Genomic DNA, 21,046 nt, shown 5'->3' on the forward strand with positions numbered 1-21,046 from the left:
CCCTCCCTCGCCCTGCGGGCCATGCTTCTTTGGATGCAGCCCAGGATACAGTTGGCCGCCTGGGCTGCGAGTGCACATTACCAGTGTTAACTTTGAGGTAGTTGCCCTTCAGTGTCACAAGCCGATGTTACTGCTTCATTGTACCCATCTGTAAACTGATCAGTTATACATAGGTGTGGTGCCTACTTTTTGTCAAACGCATTCCTCCCCTGCCCCCAAGAAAAATAGAACTCATTCAGGCAGGTGTCCTTTACGCTAGCTTCTTGCAGATCGAGTACAGGTCCTCACTTATATTTCTGTTGAACACCAGTGGCTTTAAACTTTGTTACCTGTAGGAGGCTAGAAAATGTCCAACTGGGTGTAAAACCTTCCAGTATGGAGTTTCCCACTCCAAACTTTCCTTGAACAAATTTGAGCTGATACTGCATTTCCATTATAAATCTAGCTCTAGAAGTCATGTTGTCCACGCATTTTTCAATCGGATAAATGTCTCCAAAATACAAACTTCTACATCAGCTCTGCCAGGAGGAAAGGCAGTCAGGGGCCTGAGATGAAGGGTATGTTTTATTCAGTTCTCTGACCATAGCAAGTATGGGAACTGTATTTTGCCACGTAACTGTTTTCCTGCATGTAATCACAGCTCCTTCCTAACTTGCATAATTTGAAGGTTAGCATTTTGTGCTTGTGCCCCCAATTCTGTCACAAAAATGAACATATATGGTAGAAATAGTGTGACAGGAAATCTCAAATTTTGTGGTTTAGCTTTAAAAGAAGTCGTATAAGGTTTTTTCTGCTTAGTTTTGTGTATATATCTCACAAGATAAATGTGGAAAAGATGATCTTTTTCATTTGAGCTTTTTGTGTGATTGTGAGAGAAGGTAGTGGAGTAGCAGCAGTACCTAAATTTGTATGTGCCTCCATGTGTGTACAGCTTTATCATTCTGTCCAACTCATAAAACAAAACCAAACAAAACCCACAAAAACAAACAATCCCCCTCCCCCCCAACCCCTAAACAAAAAAAAACCCAACACCTCAAAAACACAAACCTACTTAACCTCACACAAAATTTAAAATCTTGGAACATCAGAATTCAAAGTACATGATTAAATTTCTTCTTTCAAGCTTTAAATGTGACTAGATTGAGCAGCTGATGCCCTGATTTGTTTGACACCTTTTTCTTTGTCTAATTAATGCATGTCGTGTGTTTCAGCACATGTAGACGAAGCTTACCGGAAACTCATCCTTCTTGTCTTAGTACTGGAATTAAACCATTGAAAGAAGATCTGACGGCCTTTCCTAAAGTGGGGTTTATATCTAAAGAACAAACGCAAAATCTTAATGATCAAAATGGTAAATATACCTCTTTGACAACCTCAAGATCTTCATCTTTGACTGATTCAGCTAATGAAAAAGGAACCAACCTGAAAAATACAAATGAACCTCTTGCAAAGCCCACAACACACTTTCCAAAAGAGTGCATTTCTGTAAAACAGTTGCAACATCTTAGCTCCTCCATAGCAATACCCAGAGTCAGTAGCACTGTTGAACTGCAGCGGACTTTAGATTGTAGACCCTCAACCTCAGATGCTCATCTTCTCTCTTTTACTGAGTCTGGAGTTAAATCACAAAGCAATTGCAATAGCCAGAACAGCCACAAAGGAAACAAGATTGATGAACTGATAGACATGGAATTTTTTATTAGAAGAAATTCAAATGAGATTCTTTATGACAGAAGTGAAAATGAAAGCTTTTGGACTGGAAGTGCCAAGGTCCAGGATAATAGTAAGTATTTTAAAACTTCCTGTCACTTGAAAGTCCTTGTAGTTTCTGTGTAACTACATGCAAGTAGGTCCTTTGTAAGGAACGCAAAATTAGTAATTTAAATTGTGTGAGTGAATCTGGAATTTGAGTCATTTGTAGGTTCTTTTACAAGGGGAATGCAACAAACTTGAGGAAAAATGTCCTTTCCTTATAAAAGAAAAGGGCTAATCATTAATTTCTAGAAATAAATTGTTAAAAATGTATGCAAGAACAGAATGGCAAAATGGGTTACAAAAACAAGGTTCTGTTTGGAATGCAAATGCTGATGGCATAATGAGACTGCCTGGTTTTTTTAGCAATGGTCCTAAATTTTGTAAGCGTGATGAGAGATGAAAGTTGTTCCCAACAAAGCTTTGTTCAAGAGGGGCTTTCATTTAATAACTGTTCTGAAAACAAAACGAACAAAAAACCCCAACTAACTAAAAAAAAAAATCAAAAACCACTCAACCCCAAAACAACCCACCTTGTTTCTATGGTTTTAGTGGCCCAGTTCCACTTGGTGAGCTCTTCGAGTTTTCCACATGGGACAGAATGAGAAAGGCTGTAGCTGTTTAAAGAGCTGGACTTCTGATATTATATATTGCGCTGTGCATCAGGCGGTATAGCTGATCATTCAGGGTTCTGGGAATCTCCCTACACACCCACCTCTTCTTTCTTTCCAATCTCATGTTGCTTGGTCTTGGATTACCACGTGCTATTCCATAATTAACACGGGTACACAGCCAGCCAAGCAGTCACTGTTGTGTCCTGCTAGGCCTCATCCGCAATGTGTGGGAGGAAGAGAGATGTCTGGCATCTGTTATAGTAAGATGCTGAAAGCCATTGCATTGTGAAGGGTGAAAACAGGACTGAGAAATGGCCGGGTTGTACTTCTGTCTTCATTACTTGAGAAATGTGGTCGCTTTGTGCCCTGGTCTACTCAGTGTTTGGGTACTCCAGCCCTGATAGCTGAAGAACTTTCATTAAAAGCAGATGCTCTTTCAAAATACTCCTCTGTGGAGGAGCGAAAGGAGCTATGAAACTTGGGTCCACAGACTATGCTCCAGTGGAACTATAGCTTGAGAAAGTTTCTACTGACCTGAAAAGAAATTTCTGCCAACTGCAAATATTTTAGCATATATTTGTTTCAGTGTAATGTGGAACTTATAGGAAAAGTTGACATGGATTTTCACTAAAATACATCTGCTTGCACCTTTATATGAGAAACTGAAGCTTGTCTAATCTACACTGCTCTTCCCTGCAGTAATTGTTCGCAAGTCAATTTTAGCAGATGCTTCTAAAGTGAAGAAGCTGCAGCAAAGTGGAGAAGCATTTGTACAGGATGGTTCCTGCAATAATATCGCACCTCACTTGCATAAATGCAGGGAATGTCGTTTGGACAGTTATCGGAAGAACAAAGAGCAAAGAGACTCCACTGTCTTTTGTCGATTCTTTCACTTTAGAAGGTAAGAACAATTTTGACTCTATATAAACCTTGATATTCTTTAAATGTCAATAACATGCCCCACGTCTGAGTTGGACATAGGCCCTTTTTTCCTTTTCTGAAAGGGGGGCTGTTGAGTGCTCACTGGTAGCTGTAATATGGATCGTCATCTTCCAGGACAGATGAAAAAACAGTTATTTGGTCAAAGTGGTCTCATTTAGGTCTCTGGTTCAAAACTGCTAGATGTCAGTGTGTAGCTGTTAAGCTATAAGGCTAATATACCTAACTAATGAGAGGTTGCCTGTGTTTTTTTAGGCCTTAGAAATTTTTTAACTGCTTCATTTGAGTAGAAAATATTTTGGCAGGACTTCAAGCTCTTTATTTTGCTGTTCTGGGCTGAGTGCCAATGGGGATAACATGAGTTTTGTTTGAGTGCTACAGCTCAGTAGTATTGGAGATAACTGTGAGAGGGTAGATGCTGTGCATGTCTCCCGAAGTTTAGCAGCTGGACATGTGAAATGTTAGACATATATCTGCTGCTGTGGGAGAGTTGCAGTAAGTGGCCAGAGGCTTTCAGCTGGAGTCATGGAATAGTGATGGGCAAAATAATAATTTACATTGTGTTGCTCCTTTCTTTGTTCCGCTTTACACTTGAGAGTTTGTGCCACTTCTTTAAGCTTGCCATAGAAACGTTTAATCAGTACACTCACTGGGTTTCAGGAGGGCAGATGGGGAGGGTCAGCAAGGCAATTTTAAGGAAAACCTGGTGACTGTGGAGCGGTGGTTGCTTTTCCAAACCTGATCTGCAGCTTCAGATCCACCCACAGCCCCCAGAGCCTGATTCTTTAGTTGAACAGTCAAGGTCTTTTGATGTTTTATCTCTTTAGGTCTTAAGACATGATGAGGAACCCTTTCAAAAAGAGGTTAAACTGTTACTTGAAGCCTGTCTGAAAGCTCAGGGTGGATGTTGTCAAACTGCAGTATGTCTGTTTTTAACATGTCCTTTCCTTTGTTTTGTCTGGCTGTTTTTAACATGTCCTTTCCTTTGTTTTCAAGTTGTGTAAATTTTTGCCATGAACTATTTGATCTCATGTCCAGATGTTGTTACATGCTTCTTTTTATTTCCCCCCACACCCATTTAAGCTTTGAGGCATGGACTGTGTTTTATGGGAAGAAGGTAATGCTTGTGATATTAGAGAGGAAAAGCAAAAATACTAGTTATCACAAGGGAGATGGGAAACTTACTTATTCTCAGTTTTCCTTTTGATTTTTGGAGGAATGACTTTCTTTTGAGTCTTTAGGTAGAATAAAAAGAAGCTATAAGCCTGAAGACCTTTTGAAGAGAGAAAACTGAAAGCAGAAAGGTTACAAAGATCATGAAAAAAAAAATACTCTTCCACTCTTTCATTTGTTGCTTGAGGTTTATTCTTCTTCCACTGCAACACCGTCCCCCTTGCACATTTTGTAGCTAAAGGTTTAAAAAAAAATGAAGATGTGTTACTAATCTGTTATTTAACCTCAGATCTTGGGATAATCTGACATTAATTGAAATGTTCAAAAACGTGTGAGACCAGAGTAACAACAGACTATGCTAATTCATCTTCTCAGGGTAAAAATCCAGACTTGCAGTGCACTTCAAAGCAATCGAATCCTTTGGTTTAGAACTTGAAGCTGATGAAACTTTTTATTGAATGTGAAATCTGCAGTCTGAAGATGGCATTTGTCTGGTGATATCAGTTGGCAGCACGTGTTTTCTTGCTGCACTTAACACTGTAGTGAGCACATGCTGTCATTGGAAGTCAAACTTCCCTCTACAGCATTTAGTAAAAAGGTTCCTGAAAACATGAGCAGAACTCTTGATTTTGTTTTTTATTTAATAAACTACTAACAATACAGATCTCATTCTTTCCATCTACTCAGAATCACTCAAGAATATCTTACTCAAGTTTTGCTGGATTTTTTTTTGGCAGCTACTTCCAAATTAATTGTTACTGAAATATATTGTATTTTTAAGGTGTTCTAATGTTTCTTGTGAGTTGTACATAGTTCTAGATTAGATTCGTGCTGTTACCTCCTGTAGATGTGATCCTTAATGCCAATGCATTTTAAAAATTATGTTAACCTGATTTGGTTTTGTGTGAATAAAAAAAATCTTTAGGAAATCTACCTTACTACAAAAAATTATGTTTTGAGTCTTTTTTTTTTAAACAAGCAGTACATTAAGCATGTTTAATGCTAATGACAAGTACGTTTACCCATGTCTGTTGCAACCATTAAGTGTTAAACTCACTGTCATACAGTATACATGTTTACAGTTCAGGTATTGACTCATTGGAATGAATGTAAACTAATAAAACATTTGAGGTGATGGGTTTTTCTCCTTTTCCCCCCCTCTTTCCACAGGTTGCAGTTTAATAAGCATGGAGTACTGCGTGAGGAAGGTTTCTTAACTCCAAATAAGTATGACCCTGAGGCTATTAGCTTGTGGCTACCTTTATCAAAAAATGTTGTGGGTCTAGATCTCGACACAGCGAAGTATATCCTAGCCAACATCGGAGACCACTTTTGTCAGCTAGTGATATCTGAAAAAGAAGTTATGTCTACAATTGAACCACACAGTAAGATAAATTTTTATTAAAATAATATGTATTTTAATAGCTTTATGTGAAACTTCAAGCTTCTGACCTGTGTGAAATATATTGTATGCTTTGGAAATGTCATATAAGACTTGAGTGTTTCCCTCTCTTGTCAGAGAGGTAATGGTAAAGATCTAGTGTGAGCTAGTGTCCACAACTCTGCTCACAGGCAGGGGGAAAGTAATTCTACCCTTCTCTATGTCAGAAGATTTTTTCTCAGTTTATCAAATTACTTTTCATGTTGCAGAGAGTGTAATTCTGTTATGAAATGAAGTGTAAAAAAAAAAAAAATTGCAGGCAGCTGACAACAATCTATTCTTAGCATGTAAATGAAATAAAGCTTTCACTTTGACTGCACAGAGTCTGTTAGATTGCTTTAGTCCTATTTTGTTGTTACTGTATAACGAACCTAATGCTGCCTGTCAAGTCAGTAAAGAAATCTTTTTCCTCCACCTCAAATTTTCCAGTAGGACTGTTCCAAGTGATCATATGTACAGCCCTACTGGGAGTAGGCCAGAGAGGTGCTACTGATGGGGTAACTGACTGTAGAGCTTCATCAGTGCGGACAGGGCAAACCTTGCATCCTCGAACACAGATTTTTGGCCACATCAGAACCTTTTTGTGGGAAACATGAGCAGACAGATGGGGAAGGAAGGTTGTGATCTCACATAATCACTCTCAGAGTAGAATGACTCTTAAAACGATGTTTGTTTTTTGGATTATAGCTATATGACCGAGATACAGTACAGTTTAGAAGACTGTGTACCCGATGTCTTCTGCATTTGGGTAGTTATTGACATTATATGTAAAGATAATATCAGTTTACCAGTCACTCTAAGGTTTTGAATAGAAGGAAAAAAATGAACAGGCTTGAATGCCCTTCAAAGGGGGAGGGAAGACTTGAGATATTTCAGAAATGCTAGCTGTGGGGTCTTACCCTGGACTACTTGGAATCTGCAAGCTCTGCTCTTCACTTGAACTCAAACATATTCAGGCCTGCAGAGCCAAAGTATCAATAGCCAGAGTGAGAGGTACAGACTGGAATACTGAAACACTTTCAGAAGGATGAAATTTTGGGTGGAATTCATTAAACAAAGGGGAGGTGTGGTGTTTCTTAATAGCAGAGGATGCATCTGTTAGCATACCTACAAGAAACATCCTCTGCTGAAAGAAACATCCTCTGCTTAAAAAAAAGACACATGTGAGTTCTGGAGTTGGTTTGAAAGGAGCAAGATGTCATTAATTCCTCTTTGATTGTTTATTGCCCTGGCTGGTCAGAGTAAGGGAACTCAATTGCATTAAAATGGAGGATATTTTTAATGCCCTGGGTAGGAAAGAAGAAATTTGCGGTCTAGATATTCATTCTTCTTTGAACAGTTCAGTGAAAGAGTGCTCACTCAGTTGGCACAGGAAAAAGGTAGATTCTTCTGCCACCATGATTGAAGTTATGGTAAACTTTCTTGGCAGAGTTCAGTTGAAATGATACCTTTTCATAAAAATTCTGTCTCTTACAAACTGACCTTATCCAAAATGTCAAAATATTTTGTCCAGATACTACTTTTTAGGGGATCGTTTACATTTGAATATTTTTGCACTGCACTGTATGTCTCAGGGTCAGCTCTTCATTCTTTTACTGGTGAGTTACCAGGCTGGTAGGTAGAGCCACAAGACAAACAAGTGTGAGGGACAAAATTATTTATGAGAGCTTCCTTAAAGAGAGTTCCTTAAAGGATTAGTAGAAAAGCATAAGTGAAACTGTCCCTCTGTGGTAAAAGATGGACCAGTGTAGAAAGAACAGCTTGTTAGGTCACGTTGCTCCTTGGCCACCAAGTGCCGAAAGGAGACCTGCAGAAAGAGGAGACAAAAGAATAGGAGTGAAAAAAGACAAAATTCAGAAAACTGAAATATGAAATGAGTGAAAAAGGACAAAATTCAGAAAACTGAAATATGAAATGACATGCAAAAGATAACAAAAAACCCCCTTCATCCCGTTTCGGGGAAATTGGAGGATTGGCCTAGAAAATGGTAAATATCGTGCATGTTTTTAAAAGGCAGAGAAGAATGGAGCTGGTGATATTTAGACCTCTGTCTCCTGGAAGAATTTTGAAGCAAGTAGTCAAACAATTTTTACCTCCTACTTAAGAACAAATTGTGCCAAGCTATTCTAGTTTTGTTCCATACATAGTTAATGGGCATTATACAGAAGAAAAGCAACAGATGTCTTGGATCCTGGTGTGGTTTTTTTAGCACACGTTAGGACATGGTCTCTTATAACATGCTTTTAAAATTAAGAAACATTGTGGGCAGAAAAGTTTCAGAGAAGTTACAAGTGTGGAAGGAGGTAGGAGGAGGCAGATGTGTGCTTTTTGTCTAGTCTAGTTTTCTAGCTGGTGACATAATGAAATGAAGATCAGGCTAAAATAATCTGTACATAATGTAGCCGTGGAAGGGCTTGTAATTTTTTTGGAAGATCTGTCAATAGTTGGGATGTTTTGGGTGAACTGAAGTGACTTTGGGTGAGGAAAGGTGGAATATAATGGGTACATAAGAAACCTGAACAGCAGTGGTCAGTTCTTCAGAGAAGAGCTCCCCATTCTGAGAAGGTCTGATACCTGCCTATAAACATATAGGAAACCTACTAAAAGGAAGAGAACTACTTGCCCACTATGCTATTGAATAGAGAACGAGGACAAGCTGGTTGTGGCAAGCCAGACATTAAGCTTAGCTTGCTAGTAGTAACTTAATTTTTTTCTAGGGTGGCTGTGGAATTTCCACTTAGGAGAATGTCAGCAGTGTCCGTGTTAACTTGGGCAAGTACATGTCAGGAGTAACGGATGTAGTTGGTGCTGCACAGGAGAAAGCAAAATGGTCTTGATTGCTTAGACTCTGTTCTGGGCCTACTTTTCTGAATCTGTAACAGCAAAGGCTTTGTTTTGGAGTTCCAGTACAAAAACAAGTCTGAGTTTTATATCACTAAAGTGTTTTAATGTAGCTATATTTAACATGCAAATATTTTGTTTTGTTTAAACTAACCCTTTGATTAATCTGTCAATTGCCACAGGACAGGTAGCCTGGAAGCGTGCCGTTCGTGGAGTTCGAGAAATGTGTGATGTCTGTGACACCACAATCTTCAACCTTCATTGGGTCTGCTCTAAGTGCGGCTTTGGCGTGTGTGTGGATTGTTACAGGATGAAGAAAAAAAGCTTACATGAAGGTGAGAATGCATATTGCTACTTTAAACAAAGCGAGGAGAGGGGAAAGAAAACCTGCATTTTGAACTTGGAAGTCAATAACAACCTTAAACAACAAGACAATAAGCGTTCCCAACAAAAAGAACATGTTGTAGACCTGTGGTTTGGTATATCAGTAATAGTAAAATATGTAGCTTTCCAGGGGAGGATGAAAGATGTGCTAATAAAACGATTTAATGGTTTTGTTTTACAGATGATGACTCGGATACTTTCTCCTGGTTTAAATGTGTGAAGGGGCAGGTACATGAACCAGAGAATCTAATGCCTACACAAATAATTCCTGGAAAAGGTATTTTAAATATTTGATTGGGGTGAAAAAATGCTGTAGGCCTTTGTCTTTTGTATGTTGTTGATACTGTACTGAGTGAGGGGTTTTTTAGTAATAAAGTTAGTAAAAGCTTAGTATTTATTGTCCAAAGACTGGAATAGCCTGTGTACTTAGTGCTATTTTATTATCTTTGACCTTTACAAAAAAGTAGCAAAACTTCTTGTTTAATGGTGAACTGTGTCTGTGTACTATTGTTTACCTGCATAGCATACACAATTTCTTAAAAAGTGTTATTGAATGTTGGCTGTTCTAAGTACACGTGAGCTCACTAATGACTCTCTTCCTTCAGCTCTCTATGATGTTGGTGATATCGTTCACTCCGTAAGAACAAAATGGGGAATAAAGGCAAATTGTCCTTGTGCAAATAAGCAGTTCAAGGCACTATCAAAGCCAACTCTAAAGGAGGATTCCAAACAGGTATTGCTACTGTCTCACACTATGTCTGTGTAGTATAGGTTTGCCCCAGTCTGCTACCCATATTTGAAGCCAATGGTAATTGACTTTGTAGGTATGCCAATCCTGACCTCTACTGATAACCCCACCCTGTAGGTTTTTGTCCAAAATTTGTGTTCAGTATTCATCTTCTCTGATTCAGTTCTTTGGGGAAAATCGCCATGTGTCCCTTTGACATGCTGATGCCTCAGTAAGTGACCTATCCTTGAAAAATGCTCAGTGAAGATTTTTTAGAGCAAAAATAGGATTAGATTGAGAGAACCCTTAAGAGAAGAGTCTTAAGAACAGACTAGTGGGAATGGTTGCGAAGTGTAGGCTATATCCCTTGGGTCCTGGAGATGTAATACATGCAGCATCTCAAAGAACAAGTAGGGTGGAAGAGCACTGGAATTCATAAAAGAACTAAACATGAATAAAATTGTGAGGGCTAGAGCAGTATGGAGAAGCACTGATTTCTCTGGGAATCCTGGTAGGAAGATTGCTGCTCATATTAAAAAACCAAACAAACAAAGCCCTGCCATATGTTTATTTATAAATGGATGTAGTATTTTTTTTTGCTTTTGAAAATAGAGCACAAATTAATGGCTTAGTTTTGCAGCATCTTGCAAGAAAACAGATGAATTAAGTAATTTTAATTTTGTTGTGTGCTTATTTGTAAACTTATTTTGAGAATAAATGTGTTCTCTTAAGTGTGAGAAGCAGGCTGAACTTGATTTTGGGGTTGGTAATCAATAGAAGAGACAAAAAATATTGTGAAGTGTTAAAAGCAAGGAAGGTGGTTACGTGATTCAAAATTTAGCCTATGACTGACCTAGCTTCAGTCTTCTATTTCTTGAGATTTCCTCTGTGACCCTGGACAAACAGCTGCATTGAAATTTATCTATACCTCTATTTCTGTAAAATTAGGTAAATACTACTTCATTTTATGTCACTGCACTAGTTGTGTGAGGATAAGCTTATTAAAGTTTGAGGCATTTTATATTATGTTTGAAATCCTTACCAAGCATCAGCTGTCATTAAGAGATAAAATAAAGAACCTAGCAATAGGTAGACGCAGGTGCAGAATAATTTCTTTTTTGGAAAGTCTTTGAGCATAGAGGAAAAATTTAGCCAGTCATGCAGGAATTCTAGGCTAAAGCAGTAGTTCTGGTTAGCCTGTTTTATCTAGAATCTCCAAACAAGTAGATAAATCAACTGCATAGGAGATGTACAGCGGGTCCTGTGCTTGGGTTGTGCTGGCCAAGCCGATGCTGCACTCACATGCCAGCTGTATTTTAGACCTGGCATGTGAGTGGACTTCTGCCACCTTCTTAAGACAAAAATGTGGGAGCCCTATGTATTTGTTTTAATCTACTGAACTAGACCTCCAGCTTAGCCCTGGTCTGAAACATCACTAGAATTATGAGAGCAGCTATTAAAATTGCATTTGGTTCCCAAAGCAGTCCTAGAAAATGCATCTGGGAAACTCAAGCTTCCTGTGCTTGTCTTGAGCGGTGATGGACTCTATTGCCTGCTCTTTAAGTTGGGAGATCCCAAATCCTGCTGGATCTCCATAGCTGGCCGATACTGAGATGCAATGCTGACCTCTTGTGGAGATCAGATTTTTTTTTTTTAAGGGCCAAACCATTTTTGGGTAAAAGAATGAAATTGGACTTGGAAGGGCTTGCTTCCCCTTCTTGAGTAGAGTGTTTGTGTCTAATCAAGTTCTCACTTTGTTTTTTCAGAACTTGGTAGCTGGAGAGAGGACCAGCCTTCAACATAACAGTTTCGTCTTGAGCCCACAAGTCGCTACACACGATCCTCCTCTAAAATCAGCAGTTGGAAGTAAACAAACTACTTCAGTCAATACTTCTCCTTCATTAAGTTGGCTATCAAACCTAACAAGTGGAAACGTGAATAAAGAAAACAAAGGTATGTGCAGAACCAGTGAAGAGTAAACCCTTTGTGGCTGTTTTTCAGAAGAATATAGATCAAACCCAGCAATATCGTGTGTTGAGAATGATACAATCTGCATGCTGGGGTGGGCGTTCAGTGCCTGTACTGCAAAACTGGTCCATGGCAATGACTTGGAGTAAAACCTGGCAGGGTTAGCATATTCTTTTTTGAAAACTGGGTTAACATCCCATTGATGCAAGTATTCTTAAAAATTCAATTTGAGAATGTATTTACTTTAGAACATGTGGTTTTAAAAACTTTGGAGTATTGAAAAAGTTAAGTGAAAGGAGTATTTCATCTGCATGTATTGAGAGGAGACAGAGAGAGAGAGAGATATATATATCTTTACGTACATATCTACATGTATGCATACAGGAGTATCTTGTCTTAAAAAAAAAAAATCCAAAGCATGTAAATCCAAAGCATATACTTCTCATAGTTCAGAGGATTAATCCTTGCTTTGTTCTCAGATGTGTTCTTTCCTTCATTTCAGAGAAACTCCTCATACCTATTTCAAAGAATGAAAATAAACCACTTCAGACACTCCCTAGTTTAGCTAAGCCTGCTGCAGCCCTGCAGACATTCAACAGTGCAATATTAACACCTGTGAGCAACAATAACACAGGTTTCTTGCGGAATCTGTTGAACTCTTCTGGAGGAAAGGTATGTGAAAAATGTTGTTTTACAGGTTTGAGTTGATACCAGGCTTAGACTACTGTTCTAAACCTGTGAACAACTGCTACAGACATTTTGTCACCGTAGGTAAAATCCTGTCTTCGTTTGGGAAAAAGGACTTAATTCAGTGTCTATCTTGCACTGCTCCAGTTAGTGCTTTCTAGAGTAGTAGCTTAGTGGTGCTATGAGCAAGTCTTGCTTGGTGAGGGACTGGGAACCAAGTGATAAAACAGGTGAATTACTTAGGCTAGTGTCTGGCAGGTGCATTAATTGGCATGTCCATTAGACTCACAAAAGAAGGAACTTATGGATGGAGGGAAAAATATTCTGTGATGGGTGACTATCTTTCTCATACCTCGTTTGCAGACTGGTTCACTTCAGGTGTTCCTGGGCTTTGTTTGCTCTTACAGATATGGCTTCAGAATGGTGGGGTAGAATATTTGCCTTGAGAATTCCTTGATGAAACCGCATTTCTGTTCTTTGATATAAAGAAAGTCCTGTTCCGTGCTGCATTTCATGGTTTTCTGCAGCGTTGCTGAAATGTAAATCAGAGCAGAACTTCTTATGCCAGAATGCTGTAGACAAAGTGTCAGAAATGGCACTGGCATTTAATGATGGTGAGTTTCTAGACAGCAAAGTTCTGCAGATTTTTGTTTCTCTGCACGAGAAACTGCTCAAGTGAAAAATTTTGAAAGTGGCAAATACCTTCTTGAAAGTCTGCAGGACAAGGCAACAGAAAAGTGCACCAACTTCTTTTTTTGTTCTTCTTTCTCGTTTGTTTGTTTGGTTTTTTTAATTCAGACAGACAATGGACTCAAGAGTACACCCAAAATCCTTGATGACATTTTTGCTTCCCTGGTGCAAAATAGAACCATTACAGACTTGCCTAAGAAACCTCAAGGACTGACTATAAAGCCTACGATAATGGGCTTTGATACGCCTCACTACTGGTTATGTGATAACCGCTTGCTATGCCTTCAAGATCCCAACAATGAAAGTAATTGGAATGTCTTCAGGGAGTGCTGGAAGCAGGGACAGGTATTTAATTTTTTCTGCTTTTTCCATTTTCAGTTCATGTGCTTTGCCCTTTAATTGAGGTGCAGGTACAAACTTAGTGCAATGATAAGCAACGCTAAACCTTCATAAAATGTACTACATGAACACTGTTAGATCCTTGGATAAAAGGACGTATATTTTACTATTCAAAATCAGTTTCTAAACACACTGCTGAACTTACGGCTCTGTATAAAAAGCTGCCTCATAGCTTGAAATAAAGAACGATCAAATGCACGGCATAATTCTGGTACGGCAGGCTGAGCATTTATTTTGGAAAATACAGTGTTCGCAAAGTGCCTGTGTTCAAATGGTCAGTACGTTTTATGCATTACCCTATTCTGCTTGGAATTTGAATTTTTTGTGTTTAAAAATTCTTGAGAATATATTATTCTTCTTTGTAGCCTGTAATGGTGTCAGGAGTGCATCACAAATTAAATGCAGACCTCTGGAGACCGGAGTCCTTTAGGAAGGAATTTGGCCAACAGGAAGTAGATCTGGTTAACTGCAGGACCAATGAAATCATCACTGGAGCTACTGTAGGGGATTTCTGGGATGGATTTGAAGATACTTCAAGTAAGTAGTGTGAATTTTTGTTCCAATAGGTAAAATATTCCGCAGCAATAATTTTGCCCTAGCATAAATTTGTCATCCTTAAGCAGCATAGAAGATGTTCCAGGTTTTTTTCTTCATCCTGGGCAGTGCGTCTGCAATGCATTCTCGCCGTGTATGCTTGCGGGATGGTGGACTGGATAGAAACTGTCAGCCCCATAGAGGACTCTCCTTCAGCAGGAGTATGTTTGGCTGCCTTTAGTCTTTTGGGGAAGCATTCTAAGAAAGTTTGGGATCTTCCTAGCACGTAGGTTTACCTGTCAGCGTTTTTGCCCAGTTGAGTGAAACATAAAAGAGCATGTGTAGGCTCGGTGCTCACCAGGTAATTGGGTTCTGCTGTTTTTAACTTGCAGGTGCCTTTTGTTCCTAAGGAACTAAAGTTATTTTGTATAAAAATGGGTTTAGGGGAGGTGAGCGTGAGGTTTGGCATTGTTATCGCTTCTAGGTGAAAACAAACTTTTTCCAGGAGAATTAATACTTGCCGTGGCATCTGGAGTTCTACTTCATCTGTTTGTGTGATGTAAGCTTACAGAATTTGGTACTTGGGGCAAGAAGAGCAGGAGGTGGAAGGCTCACTTACACCTTTCTTTTCTGTTACTTGATCTTTGAAAAGATTTGGCTTTATCATCAGCTACTCTAGCCTCAAACGCGAAACAGTTGCCTGAGCCAAATTGTAGGAAGTTCTTGGGCAGGGGAGCTGGTAGATGCCACTTGTTTAGTCCAAAATCTCCTGTTGTAACACGTTTGTCATGGCAGTAATACCCACCTGTGGTGTCAGATGAACTTGTATGTCTTTGGTTCTACATAAATAGTTGTGGAATGAACATGATTTTAAACTAAGATAAGGATTTCTTTGTCTTGATTCTTTGGATTTTGAGTTGTACAACTATTAAAAACTAAGACTCATTACTATTTGACAATAGGTCGCCTGAGAACAGAAGAAGGAGAGCCAATGGTGTTGAAGCTTAAAGACTGGCCTCCAGGAGAAGACTTCAGAGATATGATGCCTTCTCGGTATGAATTTACAAAGAAACTGTTCATCATTTGTGTGGTACACCCCCAAAAGGACGGAATGTAGGAATACTGTTACATTTTGACACCTGCTTCAGCTTTGAGAAGCAGTTGGTCACACGTGAATCACTTTGTTTCTCAGAGATGCCTGACATAGCTGGAAATGCTAAACAAGTTTGATGATAAATTTTTAGGTAGTTCATTGTATTTATTGCCAAGTAAAGTGAATACCTACAATTGCTAATGGTTGGTTAAACTTTGGAAGCTTCCTAAAAGCCTGAGTTATTTTGAAATCTAAAGTTCAGTTGAAGCTTATTTTTTTGCCAAATGTTTTTAAGCATTGTGACTTACTCTATTTGATATCAGTTGAGATGATTACACAAGGAAATAGCATTACTCCAGAGCAGTTAAATTTGTTTATCTGCTATGTTCCTGTGTCTTGCTTGTTTTGTTCCTTTTCACGGTGTCCAGTAAACCCCCTGGGGAAAGGAGTATAGTTTCTTGACTGGAGAAAGCTTTTGTTGCAGTTTATTTTAGTCTGCTTTTTTTTTAATCAGTTCCTAACATTAAATTGTGCTGTATTACTTTAGGTTTGATGATTTGATGAAAAATATTCCATTGCCAGAATACACTAGGAGGGGCGGCAAGCTCAACCTTGCCTCTCGACTTCCCAACTATTTTGTACGACCAGATTTGGGCCCTAAGATGTACAATGCGTATGGTAAGGAATTTTTCATTCTAAAGGTTATGTTGTCCACACATTCAAATTAAAATGTACTGTAAACTAACTGAATCCTTGCTGTTGTAAACAATTTGATTAATCCCATTGATCTGAAAACCTAATTTTGGCTCACTTCTAGGTATTAGTGGTGTCCAGAGCATTATATGATTTTATCAAATGTTTTCTGTCCAGGTGGTGTCAAGCCAATAATATTTATTACCAGTCTTCCAACCAACTTGCTCCACACATGTATACACAGTGTCTCTTTCCTACAGCTGGCCACATGTATTTGTTGTTTTGCTGCTTCTGGCTGTATCATTTTTGTTCTCCTTTTTGGGCTGTGTCATTTAGTTTTTAATCTCTTCTCGAGCACGTCTTTCCATGGTTAGTTCATCTGCTGTCACTCAGAAGAACTAACGTTTCCATGGTTAGTTCATCTGCTGTCACTCAAAAGGCATTTAAAACTAAGCGTGATCGTGGCTAGTAAATACTGTAGCAGCTGCCTTTTAGAGTAAAAAAGAGACTGTTTCTGAGAATGCTTTGTTCTAAACTGCTATAGAAACCCTCTTCTAGCAGGACTTAAATGTGACGTTTATATATCATACAAGCTAGGTATAGATACAGATCGATGTGTGAGCCTGTAAACTGATCACTTGGGAAGACACAAACAAGGTGGGGCAAGGTCCTGGATGTCAAGTATATTGCTGGAATCATTTGCTGAGAAAAGTAAAAGCTCTCTGGTCTTTTCAGATAGTGCTGCTGAGAGTGGCATAAGGTTTCTTTTGGTCTTACTAATGTACCTCCTACTCTTCTTTTTCTTTTTTTTTCCTTTCTTTTCCCCAGGCTTAATAACACCAGAGGATAGAAAATACGGCACAACAAACCTCCATTTAGATGTGTCTGATGCAGCTAATGTTATGGTTTATGTGGGTATCCCCAAAGGCCAGGCTGACCAAGAAGAAGGTAAAGTCTTTCTTGTGTCCTGGGGGGTTATTTCTGCGGTTGGAGGGAAGGTCCTTCAGTGTAACTGCTCGTGTTTACTCTCAACAGAAGTGCTTAAAACCATACAAGATGGTGATTCTGATGAATTGACAATTAAGCGTTTTACTGAAAGTCGAGAAAAACCTGGAGCTCTGTGGCACATTTATGCTGCTAAAGATACAGAGAAGATCCGGGAATTCCTTAAAAAGGTAAGCCGTTGTATCTTAAAAACTGATCTTCTGTCGGCGTAAGCTTGCAAATATGTATCCTTGGACTTTTTTCCTCCTTTCTGTGCCAGTTGCTCTGGAAACAAATGTACTTGAGTTGTATCCAAGACAAAACTTCTCGTGTGCCGTGAATCTTGTAGGATCTGAGGAGGGTAGCGAGTTGAAGCTTGAAGTTGCCCTGTATGTAGATACACTGTTTTTGCCCACACTTCTTATAGCATGAGTAATGATGTTACGTAATGAACAAAAAACCAGCTGGTTTAGATTTAAGCAAAAACGCAGTTTAATCTTAAACTAGATCCTTCTATAAAGCATGCACGTGAGACGTTCTTGGGAAATGTCACAGCAGTGTGTGGTGCATAAAGTTCTTCCTTGCTCTCTCCCTTTTCCTACCTTTTTTTTCCCCATACCTTCATGAGGTTTGGATTAAGGGGAAAAGCATGAGGTATTTTGGGTGAATGTTTTCATGGGAGTTAAAGGTTTAGTAGAGATGTGATACTACATCCAAAAGGGCTTGTTTCAGTATTGAAATTCACCACAAATGGTCTGGAGTTCTTGGTGGTCTTAATTCTGGAACTTCTTTTGGAAAGAGCTAATACGTTCATGTTTCAAAGGATAAATGGGATGATCTGAACAGCTGTTGGCCTTGTCAGCCTGACTGCTGTCTTGGGCGGAAGCTCAGAGAGGCTACAGCAAATTTGTTTAGTATTAACAAAGAACAAATCTTATACCTGATAAAACATGATGCTGAATTTGATAAGCGTTGGCATTTTGAGTTTTGACATCTGTGCCTTGCACCTCTTGGTTGCTTGTAGCATACTTGCCTGCAGGTGAGGGGCTTGCAGCTGCTTGTCTTGTGGTAGAACCAAGCTGTTTGTCTCCTCCCAAATGAGTTTTTGGGCTACAGTCCTGGGTGTAAATGATTGCCACAGCAAATTGGATTTACACTGGAACTTTTTGCAGAAATTCTTTCCCCACAGCCCCCAAATTTCTCTTCTAAAGTGCTTGTTGTGCCTCGCAGCCTTGTATCTCCTGAAAATCTAGTTAGCATCCTCTGTTATGGTCAGTGAGCACACTGACTAGTGCTGGTCTCGGGCAGGCACCCACTGAATTCCACACTCTGTAGTTTCTTCCAGTTACAGGCTATAGTGTAAGAGTATTGATCCCATATGGGACAGTGGTTCCCACTGTGAACACACGTGAGTCACTTAACCCTTCTGTTTCTTCTTACTGTAAATTGGGTTTACTTGCATTTCCTATATCCACATTTGCAACGCGTCTGTGAAGTAAGGGGGACTGAGAAATGATGAAGCCTCGACAAACTAAGGACTGGATAAGGATCCAAACCTTTCATTGTGTAACTCTTCCACCTGAACACATGGCGCAAGTCACTCTGGCGTGCGTGCGTGCCTCTGGAATGCCACAGATACATCTCAGCTGTCCAGTGAGGCTGGTATATTCTAATACCTGTTGTCTTGTGACTTTCCAGGTTGCGGAGGAACAAGGTCAAGAAAACCCTGTAGATCACGATCCCATTCATGATCAGAGTTGGTACTTGGACCGATCGCTAAGAAAACGCCTTCATCAGGAGTATGGAGTTCAAGGCTGGGCTATTGTACAGTTTCTAGGAGATGTAGTTTTCATTCCAGCAGGAGCTCCACACCAGGCAAGGACCGGGGACGCTGCTGCAGCCTGACCGCTTGGGCAGACTTCTGAGCACACGGCTAATGCTTGTTTGTTTGTTCTCTCTAGGTTCATAATTTGTACAGTTGTATTAAAGTTGCAGAAGACTTTGTATCCCCAGAGCATGTCAAACATTGCTTCTGGCTCACTCAGGAATTTAGATATCTGTCGCATACGCATACGAACCATGAAGATAAATTGCAGGTAACTTACTGATGCTCAAGATGAACCCTACCCCTCTTGACCCTTTCAAAACAACCCACCGAAAAACACCAGCCCCCCCCTTACCAAACCCCTAAGGGGTGTGCCCACACAACCCAAGTTGCTTTCGTGTTCGGGTCAGCTTTAGTGCGTTGGATCTTGAAGAGGAATTTCCATGGGTTTTTGAATTGCTACAGTTTTTTAGTAGATTTGAGGAAGCTTTCTGAAGCTTCTCCCGAGATTCTTTTGAAATGTTTTTCTTCCATTTCTCTTGTTTTCCCTCTAGCTGAGCTTGCAATACTCTCCTCAAGCTACAGGATATAGTTTATATCCTGTTAGAATTTGAACCTTATTTTCACAAGTTAGTGATCTAAGCGAAGCTCGTGCAGATGAGCGTGTTTAAGCTGAAAGGAGAGCCGCACGGGGAGTGGGGAAGTGGGAAAGTTGTGCAGGTGTTTTCCTGTACCTCAGAGGCTTCCAAGCCGACCCTAATCACGCAGTTTACTTGTAAAACTAAACGCCTTTTCTTTTCCTCCTAGGTGAAGAATGTCATATACCACGCTGTTAAAGATGCCGTTGGGATACTGAGAGCTAATGAATCCAGCCTTAGCAGACCGTAAAGTAGAAAGCCTTAACCACACACTATGAAACAGAAGCGCTGGCAGCTGTTTTAACTACTCAGTCAGGATCTCTGTGGACTTTGAGATTATATGAATGTTACCTCATCTTCCTTTCAGCAGTACCAGAGGATCATGGTACTATGTTCTGTGTATTCTTCCAATGTTTACAAACCTGATATGTATATGTAGTAATATGTATGGACTGTGGCATACTGTGAATGCTCAGTTGCAATAGAACTTTATATGGAGTTGCTCTCCAAACTGTACAAAATACCTCCTAGAGAACTGTCGGAAACTATTCCAAATTACTCCTTTGAAAAATATTACTCAAGACATTGTAAAGCGCCAATTTTTAAAATTTGTTTTGGGGTGGGAGGAAGAACGGAGTCACCCAGTTTAATAACCAATTTACATTAAAAATAAGAATGCAGTTCTGGAATTTCACATTAACATAGAACTAGCATTTAAAGGTAGCTTTAAGCTATTGTATAGTAACATAGAGATGGGGGTTAACCATCTTTAGGTAAAATGTATTTAAATTTCTAAATGTTAAAAGAAACTTTTAATCAAATGTCTTCTGTTTGAAACTGCTCTTTAATTTGAACTGATGTTTGATTCTCTGGTTTTTAACACTGAATGGTCTACATAAAATTCTTCTATTTCAGATATTGTTCCTTGCCTGGCTTCTTCAATTGACTCTTTAAAATGTAATTAATTTGATGCAGTGCTTTGAAATGCAAAAGAAAATGCTGTGTCATATACTGTTCATGCTGTTTTTTAAAGTATCTGAAGGCTTAGGGTATTGAATTTAGTGACAGATCTGTTTATAGCTTTTTTTTTTTGTTAACCAAAACGTGGCTTAGCGTGACTACTGCTTCTCAGCCACTGCCAGGACTATGGTCTGTATCAAAATGAGTTCTGCAGCTTCAGCCTTAAATAGCACACGCCTTGCTCCAAAACTACTTGGAGAAGGACTGAAAACATCATCAAACTTGAAACGGGCAGAGGGGTCAAGAGCGTGTCGTGGTTTAACTCCAGCCAGAAACTAGGCACCACCCAGCTGCTCGCTGACTGCCCCCCGGTGGGATGGGGGAGAGAATTGGAAGAGCAAAAGTGAGAAAACTCGTGGGTTGAGATAAAGACAGTTTAACAGGTAAAGCAAAGATTCTGCATGGTGCTGCGCACATCTTTGCTGTGTTCAGTGAGAACTTCCCGCCATCTCTACTTGCTGAGGCCTCCAACAGTAGGTAGACTGGCTTCTTTCTAGTTGTTTCAGCTGACTTTAGTTCTAAAGAAGAGCAATAAAGCCTTGTTTACACCAAGCCCTGCTACGCCACCTGGATGCTCACAAGTCTATGGGGCCGGATGATCCACCCGAGAGTGCTGAGGGAGCTGGCGGAGGAGCTCACCAAGC

General features: G+C 39.6%; 1 protein-coding gene across 2 annotated transcripts in view; it reads left to right on the plus strand.

Annotated features, from left to right (window-relative positions):
- KDM3A (lysine demethylase 3A) overlaps positions 1-20,296 on the plus strand; it is a 32,962-nt gene extending 12,666 nt beyond the window's left edge. For both annotated transcript variants that reach the window (XM_009289391.1, XM_019474669.1), the window contains 17 exons: positions 1,212-1,783; positions 3,066-3,267; positions 5,649-5,863; positions 8,943-9,095; positions 9,326-9,421; positions 9,750-9,877; positions 11,638-11,824; positions 12,342-12,511; positions 13,325-13,561; positions 13,981-14,152; positions 15,112-15,202; positions 15,790-15,920; positions 16,764-16,883; positions 16,971-17,110; positions 18,618-18,794; positions 18,881-19,015; positions 19,552-20,296. In XM_009289391.1, the coding sequence (XP_009287666.1) occupies positions 1,212-1,783; positions 3,066-3,267; positions 5,649-5,863; positions 8,943-9,095; positions 9,326-9,421; positions 9,750-9,877; positions 11,638-11,824; positions 12,342-12,511; positions 13,325-13,561; positions 13,981-14,152; positions 15,112-15,202; positions 15,790-15,920; positions 16,764-16,883; positions 16,971-17,110; positions 18,618-18,794; positions 18,881-19,015; positions 19,552-19,632 (3,007 nt within the window). In that variant the 3' untranslated portion in view covers positions 19,633-20,296. The remainder of the gene's footprint in view (positions 1-1,211; positions 1,784-3,065; positions 3,268-5,648; positions 5,864-8,942; positions 9,096-9,325; positions 9,422-9,749; positions 9,878-11,637; positions 11,825-12,341; positions 12,512-13,324; positions 13,562-13,980; positions 14,153-15,111; positions 15,203-15,789; positions 15,921-16,763; positions 16,884-16,970; positions 17,111-18,617; positions 18,795-18,880; positions 19,016-19,551) is intronic.
- Positions 20,297-21,046: the final 750 nt, after the last annotated feature.

The sequence above is a fragment of the Aptenodytes forsteri genome, unplaced genomic scaffold (genome assembly GCF_000699145.1).
Source record: "Aptenodytes forsteri isolate BGI_AS27 unplaced genomic scaffold, ASM69914v1 Scaffold141, whole genome shotgun sequence".
In the NCBI taxonomy this organism is placed as follows: domain Eukaryota; kingdom Metazoa; phylum Chordata; class Aves; order Sphenisciformes; family Spheniscidae; genus Aptenodytes; species Aptenodytes forsteri.